Source organism: Camelus ferus, chromosome 1, assembly GCF_009834535.1.
Source record: "Camelus ferus isolate YT-003-E chromosome 1, BCGSAC_Cfer_1.0, whole genome shotgun sequence".
NCBI lineage: Eukaryota > Metazoa > Chordata > Mammalia > Artiodactyla > Camelidae > Camelus > Camelus ferus.
Window position 1 is genome coordinate 38234223 of NC_045696.1, and position 23757 is coordinate 38257979.

General features: G+C 34.3%; 1 protein-coding gene across 5 annotated transcripts in view; it reads left to right on the forward strand.

Moving 5' to 3' along the window:
- Positions 1 to 23757, forward strand: part of EPHA6 (EPH receptor A6) — a 730766-nt gene that overhangs the window by 43788 nt on the left and 663221 nt on the right. For all 5 annotated transcript variants that reach the window (XM_032489822.1, XM_032489814.1, XM_032489792.1 and 2 more), the window contains exon 2: positions 19585 to 19649. In XM_032489822.1, the coding sequence (XP_032345713.1) occupies positions 19585 to 19649 (65 nt within the window). The remainder of the gene's footprint in view (positions 1 to 19584; positions 19650 to 23757) is intronic.

Genomic DNA, 23757 nt, shown 5'->3' on the forward strand with positions numbered 1-23757 from the left:
TATTTTTTAAGAATCATAAAGATAACACAATTATTAATTGAGACTAAAATCAATTTATGGAATAAAAGCAATGTAATAAATACTTTTTCACTGTGTTCTCATTATACATGAGCCATCATTGAGAATTGAGTCATGTTTTTAGGTTGATTCAACTGTACAAAAGGGAGAATTTTTGTTGAATGTAGGTGATACTAGAGCAAATACCATCTTCAACAGGAATCTAAGTAAAGAAAAGCTTAGTGAGTAAATGCATACCTGCAAGTTGTGTTTTGTTTTTAAATTGACATAATACTTAGCTTAGTTTCATCATTATTTATGGTGTCATGGTAGGACTATTTCATTATAATGTGTGTCATTTTCAAGTTGGCCTGAAGCAACTGGAGTATTAATCTTCTAGAAAAACCAGAACTTCAATTTCTTATCAACACGAGTTCAATTCTGTATCAGGAGGATGCTCATTGAAATTTAATCTTCTGGACAAAATAAATTCAGAGTTCTCTCCTTAAGTCACTCAGTTTCACAAGTTTGGGTCAGATTCCCAAATATTCTCAGCTACCCTATATTTAAGGGATTTATATGGTATAGTATAATACTTAGATTTTGAAGTAATTTGTTTATCTCAGAATATACTTTCTAATGCAAAATGGTTTGCTGTCCATCATCCCATTCCCTTCTGTTCTATATTTACTTGAGTGCCTCACACAGCTCTTGGATTTACTAAGTACTCAATAGATGGTTGACAGAGGTGAGGAGGAGGCAAATGACTGTATCTGTCAGTGTTTCTGACATCAGTAGCTTCCTTATCTGGGATTGGGGCTTTAGCAGAACTATTTAATAGTTGCATTGTGGAATTCCTTTGAGTTAAAATTATTTTAATGTCACCCATTTCTCTGTAAGCAGAATGACCAGGGTATCATTGCCCTTCTAATAGGGGGTATGTGGGATAATTGCCACTGACCCATTGTCAGAGTAACTTACATGTTGCTGGTTACTGTCAGTTTGGGTCCCCTTTCCCCAGTAACAGTATGAAATCTTGATTATTTCAGGGCTTCCATGCTTCCTTATATTCACAATTTGCTTCTCTAAGGCACAAAGGCACGTGATTAAAATTTATAACTATGTCCTCGAGCAATAGTAGGCATGAGGATTTGTTAATACTCTGTTTTATTTTCTGACATTTCAGTATATCTAGTGTCTAATAAAAATAATTCGCTAAAAGTTTAAATTTATATGAAAACCCAACCATGTAGGGACTCTATAAAAGTACCATTCTGGCCACTTCAAGATTAAAGTGTCAGATCGGTAGGGTCCCTACATTTAACTTCAAAGCTGTTGTAGATGCTTCTGTAGCTCTTTTTAAATGCTTTTTAATACCATCTGATGTTCCTTTCCCTAGCCATTCTCCAACATCAGTGGCCATAATACATTGATTCTTTTCTTTGTCCAGAGCACCAGCTGATTTATTTTATTTTGGGTAGATGGTTCTTTCTGTTCATAGGTATGTTTTTTTCCTTATATTTGAGTGTATTCTTTCAGATCATATATATATATATATATATATATATATATATATATATATATATATATTTTCTAATCTGAAAACGCCTAAAACTACTTCAGATATACTTTATCATGTACACACACACACACACACACAGAATCTCTCCTACTAGGGTTTCCATTGAAATTTTTGCTTAAGTAGTGATTTCACTTCAGTAGTTTTTATTTTTTTAATTTTCTTTTCCATATGATCAGGATTGCAGGATTTTTACTATGACTTTTCCACTGCTTTGACTCTGCTCTAGTAATTTCTTTTGATACAATCTGATAGAAAAGCAGAAAGTTCCTTTATTATTTATTGCTTTTGGAACACTGGATTTATAATCACAGACTTTACTCCTTCCCCAGTGTACTTGTCTCAGTAGTTTGCAGCTACTGAAAGGATACTATAATTTTTGTTTGTGTGTTCTAACTTATCCATTTTTATCGAATTTTGAGCCTTTACTAACTGAAGTTATATATATTCTAAATTCCTCATCTGTGTATTTTCATTTTCTTCTTCTATTCCTTTATTCATTTTTAAAAAAATAATCTTGAGGAAGAGTGTGGGGATTAAAATACACAGTTTTGGTCTTCAAGGAATTTAATCTAAGGAAGAACAGTTATACAAAGAAATATACACTTTGTGGTAAAATAAAGTAAGATAATTACTGTTAGTGAAGTATGTGCAAATTTCAATAGGGCATAAGAATAAGAGCATTTCCATCTTATGGGGGTAAATTATGGAAGAAATCAAATTCAGGTTAAGCTTTAAGTGATGACTAGGAGTCTTCTTGTTGGGACCAAAAGAGCAAGAATATTCCAAGCAGAAAGGAATAGCATGAAATGTGGAGAGGTGAAAGGGCAAGGTAAGTTTCAGGATTACCAGTGCATCATAGTAATGTTGGGTGGGGATGAAGTGCTACAGAGGAACAGGAAGAAGTAGGACTGGTAGATGGGATCAAGCCAAGAAGGATCTTGCATGCAGTGTAAAGGAATTCAAAGTAAACTTTGTAAGGCAACAGTTGTCATTCCATGTTGTCTTGAAAAATTTGCCATAGAATGTTAGTACATATTCATTGGGAACGAGGTTTTTAGTGCCCATCTCTAACTTTAGTGAGGAGAATACTGGGTTAAAACTAGTTAAGCAGTTATCTTATGTCTTCTCTGATCATTGTTATGTAATTATATCATGAATCTAAAGGGAATATAGAGAATAGCTCAACTCTGTCTAATCATGTCTTCCTTACTACAGGTTTTATGTGAACCAGAAATCCAAATTAGATTCATAGCACTTATGAAATGCACAGTTATATATTTATTTTATAGTTTATTTTCTCTTTATCACATTATATTATAATCACCCTGAAGACAGAGTTTATGTTTATTTTGATTCACTTTTATACTCAGAACCTGGTCGGATGGTCAGTGTGAAGAAATAAGTGCACATTTAAAGCAATTATTTTGGGAGAATTTTTTTTAAAGTGATAAGGGAACCACTGAGGAATTTTGAATAGAGAATGGAGAAATCAGATTTGAATTTTAGGTAGATCACTGATGCTACATTGTGGAAGTTAAATGAAAGGAACAAGACCAAAGGATACTGTCCAGTTGAAAAAGAAAGTAAGTAAGGAATAGAAAAACTGATAGATTTGAAGATGGTCTAGAAAGCTCAGTATTAGTTCTCTATTGCCGTTGTAACAAATTACCTTAGATTTAGCAGCTTAAACAACACAAATTTATCCTTACAGTTTTGTAGGTTAGGAATCTGATATGATCTCCCTAGGCTAAAATCAAAGTGTCAGTGGGACTGTGTTCCTGTATGGAGGCTCTAGAGGAGAATCTGTTTCCTCACGCTTTCCAGCTTCTGGAGGCTGTTCACATTGTTTGGCTCATGGCTGCCTTCCTCCGTCTTTAAGCCAGCAGTGTTACATCTCCCTGGTCCTTTCTTCTGTAGTCACATATTTCTTTGACTCTCTTCTGCTCTTAGGTACCCTTGTTACTCCAGTGGGCCCACCAGATAATCTAGAATAGGATAGTCCCTTACTTTAATGTCAGATGATCAGCAACCTTAATTCTATCTGCAAACTCAATTTCCTTTTGCCATGTAACAAAGCATACACCCACAGGTTCCTGGGATTAGAGCATGGACAACTTCGGGGGACTCTTATTCTGCTTGTAACATCCAATTTGCAAACGATAGCTGGGGAGTTGGGACAGGTAAATCAAGAATTAGATATGGGTTCTCAATTTTCTTCACTTGTGCAGATCCTGGGTATCTGAAATAGTAGCTGAAATAGGGAAATCAGGAGGTGGTACCTGTTCATGTGAAAATAATGAGCTCAGGTGCAGACATGTTAAGTTTGAGGAGTGTTTGAGGAGGTAATTGAGAAGATGTGAATACTAGTTGACCTGTGATTTGTACTCAGACAATGGGAGGCTCCTTACCCCCTCCCTGTCCTTGGAATGTACAGTTCTGCCCACCATTTCTGCAGTGGGAGCAGATCGAGGGACAGAGTCTTGAGAGAGTAAGGTATTGTAGAGACCATCTGGACGGTATGCAGGACTGAACCCAGTTGAGAACTCTGTATAAAAATTTAAGATTCTGTCCAGTGGGTGTGGAGATTTTTCATCTTACAGCTGCCCAAGACAAACCTTGTATTTTAGTTCCTTTATGTATTAAGTGCTACCACCCACCAGTCTGTAATGGTCTGACTCTTCCTTGGTCTCTCCTCACCCCCTGTGTATAGGCGCCAGTTTGCAAACCAACAAGGGGCCTCTTAATTGTGTCTAAAGCATAAGAGAGAGAGTTATGCTGGAGATACTGTTTTGGAGATTGACACCACTGAAATAATAGTTGAAATCCCCAAATGGATAAGTTTTCTCTGAAAAGTGCAAAGACAGGGAAAACAAGAGAACAGATTCCTGAATAATGTACAACTATGCATTACTCAGAATATGGAGGGTTTTGATTATATAATGAAATAAAGTCATAGAGAAAGGAGAAGACTATTAATATTAAGATAAATTGCTCAGAAACTATTTGCATTAAGAAATCAACTGGCTTTTAGTCTTTTAAACTCTTCATTCTTTGTCAATAAAAATAAGGACCACAGTGTGTTTCCCTTTGTAAAGAGCAATCTAAGACCGAAACAATCTGGCAGCTAATAGCAGATACCATGCCTGAAAGTTTAGATTCTTCCCCACATCATTAGGAAATATTATTCTCTGTCCTTATTTGAAACCGGATACAATCAACTCAGTAATTGGAATTTATTTTACTCACATGTAAAAATCTTTTTTGGAAGAAATACAAACTACTTTGCAATTAAAGAGAGTCTGTAGATAGAACCAATTTTCTTTACAAAAAATAAAAATTAAGCCTTCTAAAATTTAGCCAATATCAGAAAGGCTATAATAGTGGAAACTATAATATGCCTTGTAAATAGTGTTTGAAATGCCAGAGTTGTAGTTGGCAGTACATATGTTTGAAAAACAATTTAAATAGAAACTTTCAATGTTTTTTTCAGCACTATTTAATGTTAAGAGCTTTAAAATGGGTAGATAAAACTCTTAATTCTATAAATAGAAATAAACCTAGAGGATTAAGAAAAAATAAAACAGGGTTACTACTTTCCAGTCATTTAGTACTTTCCAAGAAATCTTTGATAGGTAATTTTGTCTCTTGGTGTGTTTACCTGCAAGAAAGGAGACTCCCTGGGGAGACAAATCATCAGTTAATAAATCATCCTTCTCATTTTAAAGTTAGTCTCCTATATGCCTGATTAGCAAGGTGTAGTCTCCTGAAATACGATCACTCCTTGTTGGAGGAATAAAAATTGAGCTTCTTAACCATGAAAGCTGAGGATGGAATTTGGGTCCTGACAACTTCACCAAAAGAATTTCTCAACATTTTACGTTTCTGATCGTAATTCATGTCTTGGGTAATCAATAAATTAAAACTGATCAAGATCCTATGAAAGCCTGCATCTGCTTTCTTATGCTTAATTATACCTGAGAAGCCCATGTTGGATAAAATATTCTCCATTTGCCTAAATGTTAAAATGCCACTATCATTTCTATTGTATTTACTTTATTGCACAAGATCCTATGGATAAACCCTATGACAATAGCACTTAATGATCTGCATTCCCTACAGGGTAATGGTGATAATTCCTGTTTTTTTTTTTTTAATGCTATTTTCTTTTATTTTTTCTGCCAACAATAAAGCTTCCATCTGTCGTTCTTTTCTGTATACTGAAGCCATGCTGCTCTTGGCATGGGTCACCTTTGTAAATGTTTCATTTATGAAACATTCCTTCTCCTGACTCCTCAGCAGTACAGAAATATGCCACAAAAGATCAGCTGTCTTGCAGTTCATGTGCCGCTAAATCTGGCATCACATTCACTCTGTCATTTCCTCAATAGTTTCCAGTAAGAAGTTGTCCTACATAATTTTCGTGACTTTATTTATCAAATAATTATGCTAAAAAGCTATTTAATGTCTAAATGATATGACATTCTCTCATTATAGACTATTCTGTTCCACAGGCAATATTACTTAGCAAAATCCTCAGTACAATTCAATTTACCGATTCAGAAGATAATACACCTTCTTCAGGCAGTCAAGGATGTTGAAATCGTGGTAAAAGAGTTAAAAAATTACATTTTTATTTAAATTATTATTTTACAGCATATCCCCAGAATGTATATTATTATGTGAACAGATTATCAAGTTTCATGACCTGACAACCATGTTTTATAAGCAGCTGACTGTGAAATATACATGTTCATAAGGAGTTTAGTTAGCTGATGTAGAGAAGAGTCTTCCACATTGGCAATTTAGCTTTACTTTTTTTTAGAGACTAAAGAAACTACAGTATGGATAGTATTTCTGTAGTCAGCTGCAGAGGAGGCGGTTGGGAAATCTAAGGAAAAAAAAATCACTATCTTAGATCTCTGTTGAAGACGCTTTAAGTGGATGAATTAATAAGAGAAATTCAAAGGGCAAAGGGGAGATAACCATGACCCATGAAACAATAAGCAAAGTTTTGTTTTGTTATTATGTACTAAGCCATGCTGTCCTGGTAGAGTGGCTAACAAGATCAGAGTCTGTTGAGAGCTAGATAATATGGCTTAGAGAATTACCTGGTTTAAGGCAGAACAACTCCTAACAATTAGAAGAATAAGAATTTTGAGTTGGCTAAGTTTATATAAGCACACAATACTAGAGTCAAGTACAGAACCCAGGAAGTAGATAGAAGATATTATCTAAACAGAGGGTAATATCTTTGGACATGGTAGGAACTGGAGTTTTAGGTTTTCTCTTTCAATATATTTCTATGAGGAATTACTTCTGTGGTGTGATTTTGGTCATGACATGAAAGACTCTCAAGTCACTATCACCTGAATGGTGCTGTAATCAAATTTAGCTTGAATAAATAAATAAATAGTGTAGAAAGCATAAGGGGAAATGAGTATTCATAAGCACATTTGTGTGCTGCTTTAGTTAAGATGTTTTATTGGTATGATGATTGCTTTTAGTGGGGCAGCAGACACGAGGGGGATGATTTGGACACCACACTCTCAGAGACGGGGATAGACACACAGGGTTTGGACTGAGAGTGAGCAAGCCTGAAGGCACTCTGTGTTAAAAGGGTAGGGCCTTGGATAGAGCAGAGAAGAGTACACCAAAGGGTACAGAAAATGTTTGTCTCTCATAATCCATTCTGTGCTTAACACAAATGCCTACTTTGATTTTATTTTTCCGAAGACCACTTTGTCTCTTAACCACATCTTAGAGCGATCATATGTGATAACCTTTGACCTTCTCCATTACAGACAAAAGCACAATAGCCATTTAAATTTTGTGCAGTGCCTGCCTCCCCTCTAATCCTGCACTGCTTTTTCAATATGTGGTTAAGAATGTTTTTACCCAAGACATGAGTTTCTTGCTCATACTCCCTTCCATTCAGTTCATTCACTTGTTCATTCATTCATTTATTCATTTTATTCAACAAATATATACACATACATACACAGACCCTGCCTTTGAGGAGCTCATATTGCATTGGCAGAACTAATTTGTAAATTAATACTGATGATTGTGTCTTTATCTGGTATAATTTCAGTGGACAAAAATGAGAATATTCTCCTTTCAAAGTTTTTTAATACATGTTTTTCAAAAATTTGACAATTACTATTTTTACCTGATAATTTTTTATTTCTGATGATTAAAACTTAGATTAGAAAAATATCCTTATAACACTTCTTAATTTATCTCCCACTCTAACTAAAACCTATGTCTCTCCTTTAAAATTTAGCAGATATTTCTTGTCTTTGCTATTATTTTAGAGATGAGTATCCTTCAGGTAAAAAATTGTTTCCCTTCCTGTTGTCTACTGCTGACATATTTCTACAATCTATTCATTCCTTGGCACTTTTCTATAGGAACTGAGATAAGTGGTCCAATTACCAACAGTTTTGATGGTGATATTGATGTGCTGTTGGATGTCTGCCCTTTTGGAATAGCAATTTATTTCTACACATTCTACTAAATAGCTACAGCCTTTCCTCTTCTGCATCTTCTGAATAGGGCATTTTAATCTGTTTTGCTATTTACATGTTTAAATAAACTATGTCGGTTGACACAAAAATCCTAACAATAGGAGTGAAAAAATAACACCAGATACTCCTTGAGGGTAGATATTACGTCTTATAAACTTTCTATACCCTGAAATAGTTAATATAGAGACTTAAATATAACAGACTCAGTAAATGCTTGTTGAAATAATGTTGAAATGTCTTCATGTAAAATCAAGTAACATTTTTGTAACTCTGCATATCCTTAAGAAGGAAGTCGAAAAGTACTAAAAGTATTTCCATTACAACCATGTGAGTGTAATGGAGGGAAAAAACAACATTGCAGGAGAACTTCTTTTCTTCCGTTTTCAAGAAAAGAGACAGACTCTTCTTTACTCATATAATTTTTTCTTAGATTCCTAGTAAAAGTAATTTTTTCCTCCTCAATAGAAAGCCACTATTTTTTGTTTTTAAAGTAAGGGTTTTGATACGGTTGTCTTCCATTATATAGAAATGGTTTTGCATTGGGATGCCCATTATATTGTAGATAATTCTTTCAAGTAATTAGTCATAATCTCTTTTACCAATGCTATAAAAAATGATTTAGACACATTTCAGACCTTGATTTTCATTAAAAAGGGCAAGTGTCCAAAGCCCACGGAAGACAAATGAGAAATGTAAGACAAGAAAGAACTAGAAAGGCAAGAAGCATCCTTGATGCTGTTTAAGTGATGGGGAGGAGGTTCAGTGGTTTGGGCTAAGTGGAGTATATGTAATAAATGTTGTAAGTTTCTGTGAGAGATGAGAAAATCACAACATTTGATAAATACAAGACTAACAATCAAAGACTAAAGCGCAATAGTCTTTTCTACCTATTAAAACTGTGTAATTGAAGGAAATGGAAATAGTACTTGTCCTAAATGAAGCTACTTAGCTTCTTTATAGACTGAAGTGCTGAAGATGTCAAAATGGAAGAATTGTGTATTGTCATTAATTTAGAACGTGCCAAATTTACTTTCCTTTCCTTTTTTAACCATAAAGATAACTGAACACTTTGATGGGAAAAGCACGACTTTGAAGTGACTTGTTGATAATCTTAATGGCCTTGTTTGGGAGCCCAGAGTGAGCCTATCATTTAGTGACCTTATGATGGATTAAATCCACACCTGGGTTCTCCTTGGGTATCTGTGGTAAGCCCTCCTGTCTAAAGGCAGGCTTTAGAAATGATCATGAGGCTGAAGCAAATAGAGCTGTGTCAAGCAGGATAACGGTATAGAGTTCTTTTGAGTCAAATAGGAAGGTGTGGAAATGAGGATGAACATTACTAGTTATATTTTTAATCAACTACTAACCATTCATTATTTGGATAAGATTTTCGGTGGCAGTTCTTCCTGAATAGTATAGCTTTTCTTCTAAATAAGCAAGCTAGATTGAATTGTTTACCCATTTTCTCCAGGTAAGGTGATAATCAAGTAAAATAATTTCTGATTATTATAGCTTATTTTTCCATCAGAACAGAAAGAAAGAATGATCTGTTTTCTAGAAGGGACAGAAACACACTTTTGAACATACTTTCTGAAAAAGATTTTTTTCTAGGAGAGTAGAAAGTGAATGTTATGAGTTCAATTGTTCTAGACTTGATTTTATTGTCTACTTTTGAGAAAACTGTTTAACGTCTCTATGTTCCTATTGCCTTATCTTTCAAATAGGAGTTCTAAACTCACATGGGGTAGAAAAAATAATAATAAAAATATCTATATTAAAAACCAATAGGCAACAATGGAAATAAGAAAGCTATGACAAAACAAAATGCTATATGTATACTTAATGAATAAGTATCGATCTCAGTTTCCAGATAAAAGTATTTTTGTTATTTTTAAGAAAGGGTGATTCTCTTTGGAAAATGTTGCCTTAAAAATAATGCCAATACACAGAGGGACATACCAGGGGTTAATGTAATAATCCTATGCTTACCTAAAGCAATCTCTTTTTGATTTTGTTAGGAATTAAATATTGATTCTGACTCTTTGTGAGGTTACAGACTCATAGTATCTGGAAGTTATAATTGTGCTTTTTTTTCAATCAAAAAAATGCAGTTATGTCAAAACATTAGTTACTGTGGTAACCTGGCATTGAAATAGACAGTTGCTGTATAGGTAGGTAGGTAGGTAGGTAGGTAGATAGATAGATAGATAGATAGATAGATAGATAGATAGATAGATAGGTAGATAGTTAGATGTTTGTTTATGTATCTAGATCTATAGCTTGAAGTATTCTGATTACATTTAATCTGACCATGATGTTGGAAGTTATTTTACCTGTTTGTTTAGATCTATGGGAGGTGGTAGGGTGTGTTACAGTCAGTGGAACATGGAAGTAACTATTAAAAACCTCTACTAGGTTGTTACTAAGTGACTTAGTAACTTACTTTACCTTTCTGGATCTTATTTATAAAATAAAAGTTCTAAATGGAATGATTCTAAGAAGAAATGGCTTTCCCTTCTTTGCATGAAAACTATTGGAGAAAATCCCAAGCCTGTATTTACTGCTGTCTGAACTTTTAAAAATATTGGTAAATCTCTGGACTCAGTTCACATGCCATTAACTTGAATTTTTACAGAGAAATTATCCTAAAAGAATAGCTACTTTCTTAGTAGGTTGATTGATCTCTTCCTTGTTTAATTTTTCGAAGTGATATATAAATGAAATCTTACACCTTTTATTGTGCAGTTGGAATAAAGATGATCTATTATACACTGTAAAACCTATATGCTAATTGTTTTAAAACTAATATATCTTAAATTTGCTAAAAGGGTTATAAGGATAAATTATTCAAGGGCAAAAAAGTAACATTGAGCTTTTTAATCTTTGTACTCATTACTCTGACTTTTAATTCAGTGCTATCAACCTTGTCTTTAATATCTAATATCTTCTTTTAGAACACAATAACATTTTCTTATAACTTCCAAAAGAATGAGTAAAGGAAGCACTAATAAATTAAGAGACATTTCCAGAGAAACATATAATATGCTGGAAATTTACTTCTAAAGTTAATAGGAAAATTATATATAGTTTAACATATTCTATGCATTATATTGGTTATTAAGTATTATAAAACTTTGTTTTGATACCACCTGCAATTTATTTTCTGGTTTAACCAATTTCTTATTTATTATGACATGAATAAATATATTTTGATGTGTACTCCTTAGATAAATAAGAGATGTTAATCTTGCTGTGTTTAAAACCTCGCCGTTAAATTAAAAATCTAAAAAATGTTCACATTTTATTGAAGTTAATGTTGACATGTTTTTTTTTCCTCCACTCTGGTAGGGACTAGATAACTTTTACTTAAAGCCAGCAGGAGGAGCTCTCACCTTGCTGGGTTCAATGTAATTAGTGTGCCTGAAAAACCTGATTTTGTGGGGGTTTTGTATATGAAACAGATGATAAAATTTAAACACTTATCACATGTAATGGTATTAAAAATCTAAAAAATCCTCAGTTTTATTTTGATATCAGTGCATCATTCACTTGTCAAGAATGCAAAATTGAAATTTTACTGTCCTTAAGAATTTTTTTCAAAGTATGCTTGTAGTTTAATGAGGAAAATAAAGCAATTATATAAATATTGTTTCTTGAAGCTACTAATAAACAAAAAAAACCCTTTTCCTAAGGGTCTACACTGTTGTTTAAGTATATACACATTTTCCTTTTTTATTTTGAAATGAGTGTATTTCATAGTTTATAAATTATAAATACTAACAACCAAGCAGCCCCAATATGTTTTAGAAAAATATTACATCAATTAATCAATTTATTAATTTGTCAACCTATGAAAAAGAAATCTGTGTCGCTAGGCATCTTTGTATTAGGCATCTTTGAACACTCTACTTCAATAAACCTCTTGATTTAAATAGCATGATTTGTAGGTAGTGCCAGTAAAGTTTCTGTTGAAACCACTGGTGAGAAAACTAGGATAAAAACTTACGAAGGTTTGGAATCAGCAAAAGAAATAGTGATTTTTCTCTGCTTCTACAAAAATAAAATGATAAAACAATGAAGTTTTATATTTAAATTTAAAAAGTAATAAGAAAACACTTAAAAATTGGAAAGGTTTAAAAAAATTTTTTTAATGGACATTCTAGCATCAGTCTCCTTGGTGGGACTCACTTTGTGATCTTAAGGAAAATTATGTAACCTCTCTCAGCCTCAGTTTTCTCTGCTGTAAATTGAGCATTTTAAAAAAGAAACAACTTATAGGACAACATGGAGATTCCTTGAAGAAGAAAATATATAGAATGTCCTTTCTACAGTGACTGTGAATTTGTGTCATTACTTTATCAACTTACTAGGGAAATAATGATATATTCCAAAAATGTAAATGTGCTAAATGAGTAACATTAAACTTTTCAGTACCCCAAAGTAGATATCGGGATTGCATACCTCTGAATTCTTTTCAATAGTATATACACAAAATAAAATAACATTTATTTGACAATAAGATAAACTTATGGTTTTGAATATTTATTACAATGATATCTTCAGCTTTTTTCTCTAATATGTGAGATTATTTTTGTTAAACTGAATGAACCCAAATGTCATCAGGTGTTTATTTTGTGTATTTGCATGTGTGTGTTTTTGTGTGTACATATATATGTTAAGTCTGTATATATATTCATATATAGGTATATAATCCATTTGTTCTTTCTGTTACGTTTAGGTTTGTTAGCATTGTGTGTTAATATGGAGTAAATGAAACTATAAAGAAAGCCTTCTGAAAGGCTCTAGCCTTTTATGTGTCTTTATATCTTTATGTGACATTAGCAACATTGAGAGCCATTACCTAGATATGTTAATTCTTTAAGAGTAGAAAATGATGTAGCCTAATTCAGTCATTTTGTCTTCATTTATTAACTGAAATATTTCAGTAAGAGAAATATCCCATCATTAACTATTTCTTTATTTACGAGTAGTTCTTAGAGAAAAAGCAAAATAAATGTTTTATTCTTTTCAGATTATTTACCAGTTTTTAAAATATGGTTTCCTACTGTACTGCAAGTTATCAGTGGATATATTTTATCATTATGAATGCGTAGACTTAAGCATATTTGAAGGGTTTCAATCCCTTAGAGTCATTAACCTTGTGTATGGTCAAATTATCCATTTTTGGCCATTTGGAAGCCTGTGCCAGTTGGCTCCTGAATCCTTTTGACATGACACTGGTAAACATTGATATCTTCCCTGATTTCTGGTATTAAATTTATAAAACACCACCAATGAAATAATCTTACAAAAAATAAAAATAAGCGGAACCTAGATCTATCTGGTCAAGCCACTGAATATATCTACCAATTTAAAGAAAATACAGGGAATGGAGGAATACGTTCAGTGATATCTCATGGTAAGGAAAATCTAGAATGTGGGATAAAACAACTTTTATGGGACAAATATTTCTTATCAAATTTGATTTCATGTAGTGAAAAAGATGACTGGCTCTTCATTAGGAAACAAATTAAAATAACTATGAGATACTATTGCACACCTGTTACAATGTCTTAAAAAAAAAAAAGCTGGACAGTACCAAGTACTGGTGAGGATGTGGAGCAACTGGAAAGCCGTACATTCTGCTAAAGGAAATGTAAAACTTCATAGCCATTTTGAAATACAGTTTGACTTTTTCTTAAAACATAAGCCTTCTTTGTATAACCCAGTAATCATTATTTACCATGCAGAAATGAAAACATAGGTTCATATAAAAATTTATGAGAGAAGCAAGATGGCGGATTAGAAGGACACTTGTAGCTCACCCTCTCCCACAAATACACCAAAACTCACATCTACGGACCTACTCAACCAACCAGAGCACCTGCCAAACTCCGACAGAACATCGCCCTCTTTGAAAGACAAAGACGCCAAATATCTGGTAGGAGAAAAGGGAAAAAGAAAGAAGAAAAAGCAAAACGGTGCGGGACCGGTCCCTGTGGGGAGAGAGCAGCAGAGGAGGACTGGAGCTCATTCACTGGGTCTCCCCCCTCCAATGGAGAGGCCAGTGGGACAGAGGGGGAGCCTCTGAGGCTCAGATCTGCCCCGAGCACCCCTTGACCGACAGAACTGAGTTAAATGGGCACAAAGGGTCCCCGTGACACCCAGCGCAAGACTCGAGCCAGCAGCTGGGGGCTGGGCCAGGCTGCCTGAGCTAGGCGGAGGACTAGGGGGGCTGTACTGAGGCAGCCCCGGGGGACTGCAAGGTGCTGCACGCCGTGGCTGGGAGGGGATACGGACTGGAACAACCTTGGTCCCCCATAAATTGCAAAAAAAGCAAAGAAACATGGCTGGTGTGCCCTGTGGGGAGGGGTGCCATAGCCTTTGTCTCCTCAGGCCTGCGCCGCCATTACTGGCTCTTCTCCTGAGAAGAGAGGCGGGGCGCAGCCACAGCTGCCATCTCCTCCAGTGCGCAGCGCCCAGGCGGGGGCAGGGCCGAGACCTGAACCCGAACCCTGAGGCTCTGGAACCTCCTAGTCAGGACTGAGACTTGTTTACAGCCTGAGGCAGATAGGATCTTTCTGCCCTGGTACCTCAGAGAACTTGTGCTGCCAAGACAAACAAGGAGCTGAGAGTTGGCATGAAGCAGGGGCGGGGCCGTTCTGTGGTCTTCCCTGAGCCCGCCTTTGGAGCGCTGACTGGAGGCAGAGCAGGCAGCTGCACAGAGCAGCGGAACTACGGGCTCCAGGAGAGGGCGGGTAGACACCCGCCTTGTGGCAGGAACGCAGCACCTGACCACCGTGCTGGGAAGGGGCAGGATCCGCCCACCTGCCTCCCCACCCCCCCAGAGTGCAGCATCTGACTGCAGCAGTAGGAGGGGGAGTGACCCGCCTGCCCACCGGGTAAGAGCTCAGCTCCAGACCCAGTATTAGGAGGGGGCGTGACTTGCTAGCCAATAGCCACTGGGAGCAGCACAGACGAGGGCGCCAACAGAGGGCCTCTGGAAACAGCAAGCTGAGTTCGTGAAACAGGGCAAAGACACAAAGACCTCTCAATAAGAGCGTTAAGGGCACACCATCTCCAGGAGAACTAGATAACTGATAAGCCACAGTGCCAGAGAGATATAAGCAATATGAAGAAGCAGAGGAACCACTCCCAATTAAAAGATCAAGAGAAATCCCCTGAAAGCACAATCAAGGAAATAGACATTGATGGCCTACTAGATCAAGATTTCAAAAGACTGATCAAAGTACTGAAGGAACTAAAAGAGATAATGTTTAGAGATATAAAATATGTCAAAAATGAAATAGAAGCTATAAAGAAGAACCAAGTAAAATTAGTAAACTCATTTGCTGAGATGAGAGCTGACCTAAAAGCTGTGCAGAGCAGACTAGATAATGCAGAGGAACGAATAAGTGACCTAGAAGACAGGACAACAGAGAGCACCCAATCAGAACAACAATGAAAAACAAATGAAAAACAATGAAAACAATGTAAGGGACCTATGGGATAATAAAAAGCATGCCAATCTACACATAATAGGGGTTCCAGAATGAGAAGAAAGAACAAAGGGGATTGAAAAGGTATTGGAAGAAATTATGACTGAAAAGTTCCCAAACCTAAAGAAGGAATCAGATATACAAGTACAGGAGGCTCAGAGGGTCCCAAACAGGAAGAACCCAAACAGACCCACACCAAGACATATCATAATCAAGATGGCCAGAGTCAAGGATAAAGAAATGATCCTAAAGGCAGAAAGGGAAAAACAAAGAGTGAGTTACAAGGGACCCCCCCCCCCCCATAAGGCTCTCAGCTGTTTTCTCTACAAATACTACAGGCCAGAAGGGACTGACAAGATAAATTCAAAGTCCTGAATGAAAAAAAGATGCAGCTTAGGATACTCTATCCAGCAAGGCTATCCTTTAAAATAGAAGGAGAGATAAAGAACTTCACAGATAAGCAAAAAGAATAAGAGTTTAGCAACACTAAACCCATGCTAAAAGAAATATTAACAGGTCTACTCTAAATAGAAAAGAAGCAGGATACTACAAAAATGAGAAACTCATAACTGGAAAGGAGATAACTGTCATGAATTGCAAAAAGAATAAACACAAAATTGTAAAAGAAGACATCTAAATTATTAAGAGTGGGAGAGGGAAGCAAGGAAAGCCACTGTGGAAAACAGTATGGAGATTCCTCAAAAGACTAGGAATAGACTTACCATATGACCCAGGAATGCTACTCCTGGGCATATATCCAGAAGGAACCCTACTTCAAAATGACACCTGCACCCCAATGTTCATAGCAGCACTATTTACCATAGCCAAGACATGGAAGCAGCCTAAGATGTCCATCAACAGCTGACTGGATAAAGAAGATGTGGTATATTTATACAATGGAATACTATTCAGCCACAAAACCCGACAACCTAACACCATTTGCAACAACATGGATGTTCCTGGAGAATGTCATTCTAAGTGAAGTAAGCCAGAAAGAGAAAGAAAAATACCATATGAGATCACTTATATGAGGAATCTAAAAAAAAGCTAAACCAAAACAAAACATAAATACAAAACAGAAACAGACTCATAAACATAGAATACAAACTTGTGGTTGCCAAGGGGGCGGGGAGTGGGAAGGGACAGACTAAGGTTTTAAAATGCAGAATAGATAAACAAGATTATACTATATAGCACAGGGAAATATATACAAGATCTTATGGTAGCTCACAGAGAAAAAAATGTGACAATGAATATATGTATGTTCACGTATAACTGAAAAATTGTACTCTACACTGGAATTTGACACAACATTGTAAAATGACTATAACTCAATAAAAAATGTTAAAAAAATTATATGTGAAAGTTTATCAAGTAGAGAATTCCATGCAATATAACACTTTTCAGCAATAAAAAGGAACTGAGTATTCTGTTGTGTGTATTGATATATACAGTAACATATATGAATCTCAAATGGATTATGCTATGTAAGAGAAACTAGGCTCACAAGACTTCATGTTGTATAATTTCATTCATGTAACATTTGGGGAACGGCAAAACCATAGAGACAGAATTCACATTAGTAGTTGCCAGTTGTTGGGACAGAGAAGGAATTCGCCATAAAGAATCACAAAGGAAATTTTGGTGGTGATAGATGTATTCTGTAGCTTGACTGTAATGGCTGTTACATGGATGTAGGAGCTGACCACAATTCCTAGAAATGTGCATTTAAAAAGGCTGAATTTTAAATTATACCTCAATAAATCTAACTTAAGAAATATAAAAGGGGAACCTATAGATTGAAAAAAATACTTAAAAACAAGACCTCACTATAATGTGTGGGATTTATTTGGATCTTGATTTTCTGTTAAAATAAGTTGAGATCATGGGAATATTAAGCACTGATGGGTATTTGATTACATTAAATAATACATACTATTTATAGTAATGAATTAAGATATTTTAATTATATTTAAAAAGAGTATGTTAGATATACATGCTAAAACTTTTACATATCAAATGATATGATTACTAGAATTTACTTCAAAGAAATCTCACAGTGAAAGAGTAACATGTATAGATGAAATAAGATTGGCTATAGTTGGTAATTACTAAAGCAGGGTGATTAGTATATGAGGTTTCATTGTACTGTTATCTCCACATTTTAAAATATTTTTGAGAGAGAATTTTCCATAATAAAAATTAAATAATTATGGCTCAGTTTTACAAATATATGCTTGGTGAATAGATTTTAACAGTATTGAAGGAATATTCTACAATGAGTAAGAATTTATTGCAGAAATTTAAGCATGGTTTAATGATTAAAAATCAATAAAATGTATCACAGGGATTCCAATAAGAAGAAAACACAGAATCCTTACAATAGATGCTAAATGGCAGATGGCAAATAACATACTCCCAATGGCATTTTTAAAAAACTATTAAAAAAAAAAAAAAACCTGCACTTCCTTAACCAAATGAAGGACTAAAACTCATGGTAAGATATCAAAGCATTGTTTCTCAGAGGTCCATGACCTTACTGGCATCTGGGAGACGTGGAGGTAGTAGTTAAAATAAAGATCTTCTGAATCATGGGCACTACATATTAACCTGCCAGAAGCACTACACCTCAAGTTGATCACCATTTAGCTCTATAGTCTCATTGATGTCCTCCTAGTTCCTCCAAATAATCTCCACTCCTGCTCCCTACTCCAGCAACTGAGGACTGGCTTAGTCATAGCTCAGTTAAGTTATAGAAAGTATTTTAAAATAAGTTTTTTCTTATCACATCTTTTTGAAGACCTCCTCATCTTAGGCCAGCCCAAATTGCATTTCCTTTGTGAAATATTCCCAGACTTGCCCTATCAGCCTTAGCCTAACTTAATTGCTGAGCTATTATATATAGTCTTTTAGAATTTAAGAGAAATGTTCTGATCATTTGTTTATATGTCTCTTCAACCAGTTTATGAATTACTTTTGGTTAGGAAAAAAGATGCATGGTTTTTATTTTTGCTTTTGCCTCCCTTAGCAGTAAGTATACTAGTGCATACAATGATAATGTAATCTATGCTTTAAAGATAGTAGGTTTATTCAAAATGTGTTTTTTTTTTAAATTCTTTTCCAAGCATGTATAAGGGTATTTAATAACACAGAAAGAAAATAAAGAAGCCTGCTTTAATAGTTTCTCTTCCTTTAATGTGATATAAAAAGACTATATATGAAAATGGCAGAGAAAGCCATGATGGTTATTTCATGGTTGGTTTGCAAACTGGCCCTGTACTCCTGGAAGGCAAGGAGAGTCTGAACAAAGAGGCAGATAACTCCAGATTGGAGGTTGGTAGGTACGGGAACTTACTTACCAAGCTGGTCTTGGGCAGCTGTAAGACGAATAGATCTCTGCACTTGCCCTTTAGAATCTTGAAGTTTATATAGAGTTTATATAGCCTCAACTGAATCTGGGTTCATTCATATGTATGTCCAGGTGGTCTCAACAGTGCGTTCCTCTCTCAAGGCTCTCTCCTTGGAACAGCTCCCGCTGTGGGAATGGTGGGCAGAGCATACATTCTAAGGACAGGGGAGGAGCTGGAGAGCCTCCCATTCATTGCTTAGGTCCGTTCGTGGGTCAACTGGTGGTTACATCCTCCTCATTACCTTCTCTAACATTCATCAGTTTTAAAAGTCAGCTGTTAAAAATGACTTTATTAAGTTTTATTATTCAATTATCCATTTTATTTAACATTGCTAAACACAAATTTCATATTTTAAACTTAATTTATAAGCACCTCATACATTTTAGAATTACTTAATATCATTATATGCTAATATTTCATGTAGTCAAATTTTAAAGTTAGTAATGCAACTTATTAAAGCTAATGCAATGAATAATAATAAGGGAGTTAACATTAATGATTTAAATTACTGATACATTTTTACATTAATTGAGAAGTTCATGCAATTTTTTTAATTTATTTAATTCCAGTTGTGTTGCTTGATACAACAACTGTGCTGGGAGAGCTGGGATGGAAAACATATCCATTAAATGGGGTAAGTTTAAATATCTTTTTAAAATTGTCATAGTTGTAGGTTAATTTTAGCATCTATTATAATAGTTAAAGGAACAGTGCATTTTTAGCTGTATTTAGTATGAATTTTAGCATATTACTTAAATCCCACAGGAAATACTAAAATATAATTAGAACTGATAATCAATGGTATAAAAATTCTTTGCTTTCTTCTAAATTAATAATTCTTCCTTAATATATTGTTTATACATAGTAGTATTAGAATAGCTCCCATATGAATATTTTCTTTAGAAATAAAATTTTACGCTCAAGATACTTTTCTTTGTATATATTTATTAAATTTGGTAACCTCAATTTGTGCATAAAAAAACTATAGATTGTTGTAAATAGATTTTACAGATACTAACAATTTGGTATTTATTAGAAAGTATGAATCTACCAAAGCAGTTTGTGTTTTTTGAACTTGGCAAAAAGATACATTATGATTAGCATTTTGTTAGCAGAATGTAGTTGCTTTTGAAAAGATTATAAAGATGTGTAATTTCCAAAGTACACCATTTCAGGTATTAACATCATTTTACCTATGGTTATACTTGACTTTTTATATGTTTTGATATATTTTGTGTCATTTTCACATTACAGTGTATTTCTACATCTTTTTTTTTTTTTTCTCATTTCAAGCTAAACTTAAAAGGGTGGGTTGTGAAGCTTTTTAGTTTGCTTTTCTCTGTTTAAACAGAATCTTCAGTAATGGAGTAGTCAACCTTTTCCAGATATACTTGGGTTAGCTTTCCTTCCTTTTCTTAGAAACTGTGTTTTTCTTATTCATCACATTCTTACTTGATATTGTTTTACATTGCTTTTTTCATTATCTCTACAAATTTAAATCTCAATGGAGAAGTTGACCCAAAATTTTTTTATTTTTTAGAATCATTCAAATATTGCTGTTTTAATTTGAAACAGAAATCAGAACTTTATATCAGAAATTATTCAATAGTTATCATTAAACATGTATATTTTCAACTGAAAGTTCCTATGAAGAGTTCAGTTCTTATGTCTTTGTTTAACAGGCCATTTGTTTCTTTAGATTTGTTTGTTTTATAGACTATGGTTTTATTTTTTCTGAAATTTTTGTTTTATTCTAATAGAGCTCTCCTCAAACCATTTCTGAAAATATACCTTTTAAACTAAGATTATGCTTTTCTTCATTATCTTATTTTCATTAAAATGAGTAAATATCAGTATCTGTTGAGCGTATTGAGAATGTCACATTTATCACAATTATTTTCAAAAAGTGAGTGAAACTTCTTTTTTGGAATGCCCTTCCGAGATAAATACACATGTCCTTTTCTCGATATACTAAGTAACTTACAACTAGTTAGGTAGTTTATAAGCCTCACTTTTTCATCTTCTGAAAAAAATGACAAAAAATATTAGTGATCATACTATCACTGACCTTATGTAGTCATAGCCAAAGAATCATGTGAGGAACAGGAGTTGCACCCCTGCTCTAGTGATTGTGTTTGGTTTGATCAGACTGCATTTCCTAAAGCAAACTGGTAACTGGAGACACAGAGACTTAGAGAGTTACAAATAAACTTCATTGCTATCATACTTATAATGACTTTGTCATTGGTGTTATGAAACAGGGCATTTTTCTACTTGTGGTTTACTATAGAGAGAGGGAAGAATTGTCTGAAAAGTGATGCTTACTTACCTCATAGTTTTCCGTTTGCCAGACACTGCACTAAGAATTTTATACTTTATTTTCAAGATGGCTCTATGAAGTACGTCTTAATTCTTTTTCCCTGTTGGAGAAGCCCAGTCTTAAAGATGGCAAGGAACAAAAAATGCCAAGAAGTTATAGGCCAAATAGTGAGTGATGGCCTCCAATTCAAACTAAATTATTTCTGACTCTAAAGCCCGGATACTTACGATGGAACTGCAAACAGAGAGAAGCATTGAAAACTTCCTGAAAGGTCAATTACTTATGTGTGATATTTGCATAATTGATTCAGATTTTTTTTCTCCCTTGTTAAACGTACTGCTGAACTGAGATGTACATGTTGGGCACCAGCCCAAAAATGAGCAAGAGGAAAGAGAAAGAAGATGGGAAGGAGAGTACAGTAGAAAATAAATACAATAGAATAAGGTAGAAAATGAAAAGACAGTTAAAATTCATTGAGCGTTTACCATATGCTAGGCTTTGTTCAAAGCACTTTACTCACGTGAGTCCTAGAAATCAAGTATAATTTTTCCCTATTGAAAGATGTGAAAATTGAGACCTGAGTATGTTAAATAACTTCAGTATAGTCGCAGAACTAGGAAGTGATGCAACAAAACCTCTGAGCCATATATAGACTAATCTTCACAGGTAGGGGTGGTTATTTCACAGCTGTGCACTTTTTATTTCTTTTAAGATTCTGCCATGTAAAGATAAAGGGCAATGACCAATAATATAGACTACAGAGAGAAAAATAGCACATGGATTCAGAAATTAAAGAGTAAATTGAATACTCAGTTACCTTGGAATATCACTGATAGAATAGGCTATATTACTTTTAGATTATTCCCCAAATAATAATGTATATATGGCACGTGTCGCCAGTAGGGATACTTGAAAATTGGAGTACATGGACATACTTTGTAATAGATATGGACTAAGCTTTATGAATTAGATAAAACAAAGGTGAATCAAGGGAAATAATAAAATGGATAGATGACATGAGTAAATTTTAAAGAAAACATACAACTTAAATTTTCTCTTTGAATGCAGAGGATAGATTACTGACAAGAATAGAGCTTTACTTAATGCTATTTATAGATAAAACAAGTAAGGAAATGGTAAGGATGAAAAGCTTTGAAAGAAATCTACTAAAAATGGCAAGACTGAAAAGCATCCAGACATCATAATTGGTTAAATAATTTGAAATCTATAGAAGCTGTAAATCAGTTTATAACATTTAAACTACCATTTATGTCTGCATATTAAAATTATATCTATTTGAAATTTTCTAGCTTTTTGAGGGTCTCAGGTTTTTTGAGCCATGCTAATTTGAGTTTTAACTAAAGTTGCCTTTTCTCAGAGACACTACTTCAGTTGGTTTTACAAATATGTCATGGAGAGAAAAGACAACTAGGTGATATATTTGGCAATCTTATGATTTAAAGTATATTTGATATTTCTCTGACTAAAGTAGTTTCTATGAATAACTTTAAAATTGATAAATTTTCTTTATGTAAAGAATTGAACTAATAGATATTTTTGAATCCATCTACTATATAAAATATATGATTTAATAAATTATTTCATAGTGGGTTTATTTTTTTTTTATTTTTTTTTAAACTTAAAATACCCATTCCACCAGTAATATCACACTGATGTAGTTACAGGAGTAGGCATTCATGATGTGCCTGTAAACAAAACCATTACTGGTTATTTAAGTGTAACATAAGTACCTATGGTTAGCAAATATGAGTAGTTTTGAGCAAATGATGTTTTAGTTTTGTAGAAATGAAAGGAAAATATATTTATTTTCTGAAATGCTTTCTTGTTAACTCATTTTTGCCAATGCAGAAAATACACTTTGTTTTTTTTAAGTCATGTCCAGAATTCAATTCAGTAAACTTTAATTTTACGTTCTTTGTGCCAAGTACTCTGTGAAAGTGTTCTAAGAGTTTTTTCCTACCCACAAGGAGTCTTGCAGTTTAGAGATAATTCTACACAATCATCAGACCAAAGAGAATGTCTTCAGGAAATTTTGAGTAATGTTTTGTGAAAGAATAATAATGAGAGGGGTCAGTTCTGTTCAAGGAAAAGTGGTAGTAGGATGTGATACATCAGCTCTTTCTTGTAAACTGAAGGAATCACATATGGGCTGGAAGAGAGGATAGAAAGCACCTGTTAGGCAAAGAGAATGGCTTGAGGACAGGCACAGAATTTTTAAATGTGTGCATTAAGTTTTAGGAATGTTGAGAATCATTTGTGTGGCTAGAGTGAAGGGCGGTGGTGGGAAATAAGGCTATGACCATAGACTAAGCTGTATTGTAGAAGACTTAGAATTTCAATGTCTTAGTTGATTTAGATAGTGTATAGCTCAGCCCCAGTAAGTAGAAGTAAAGTTAAAAAC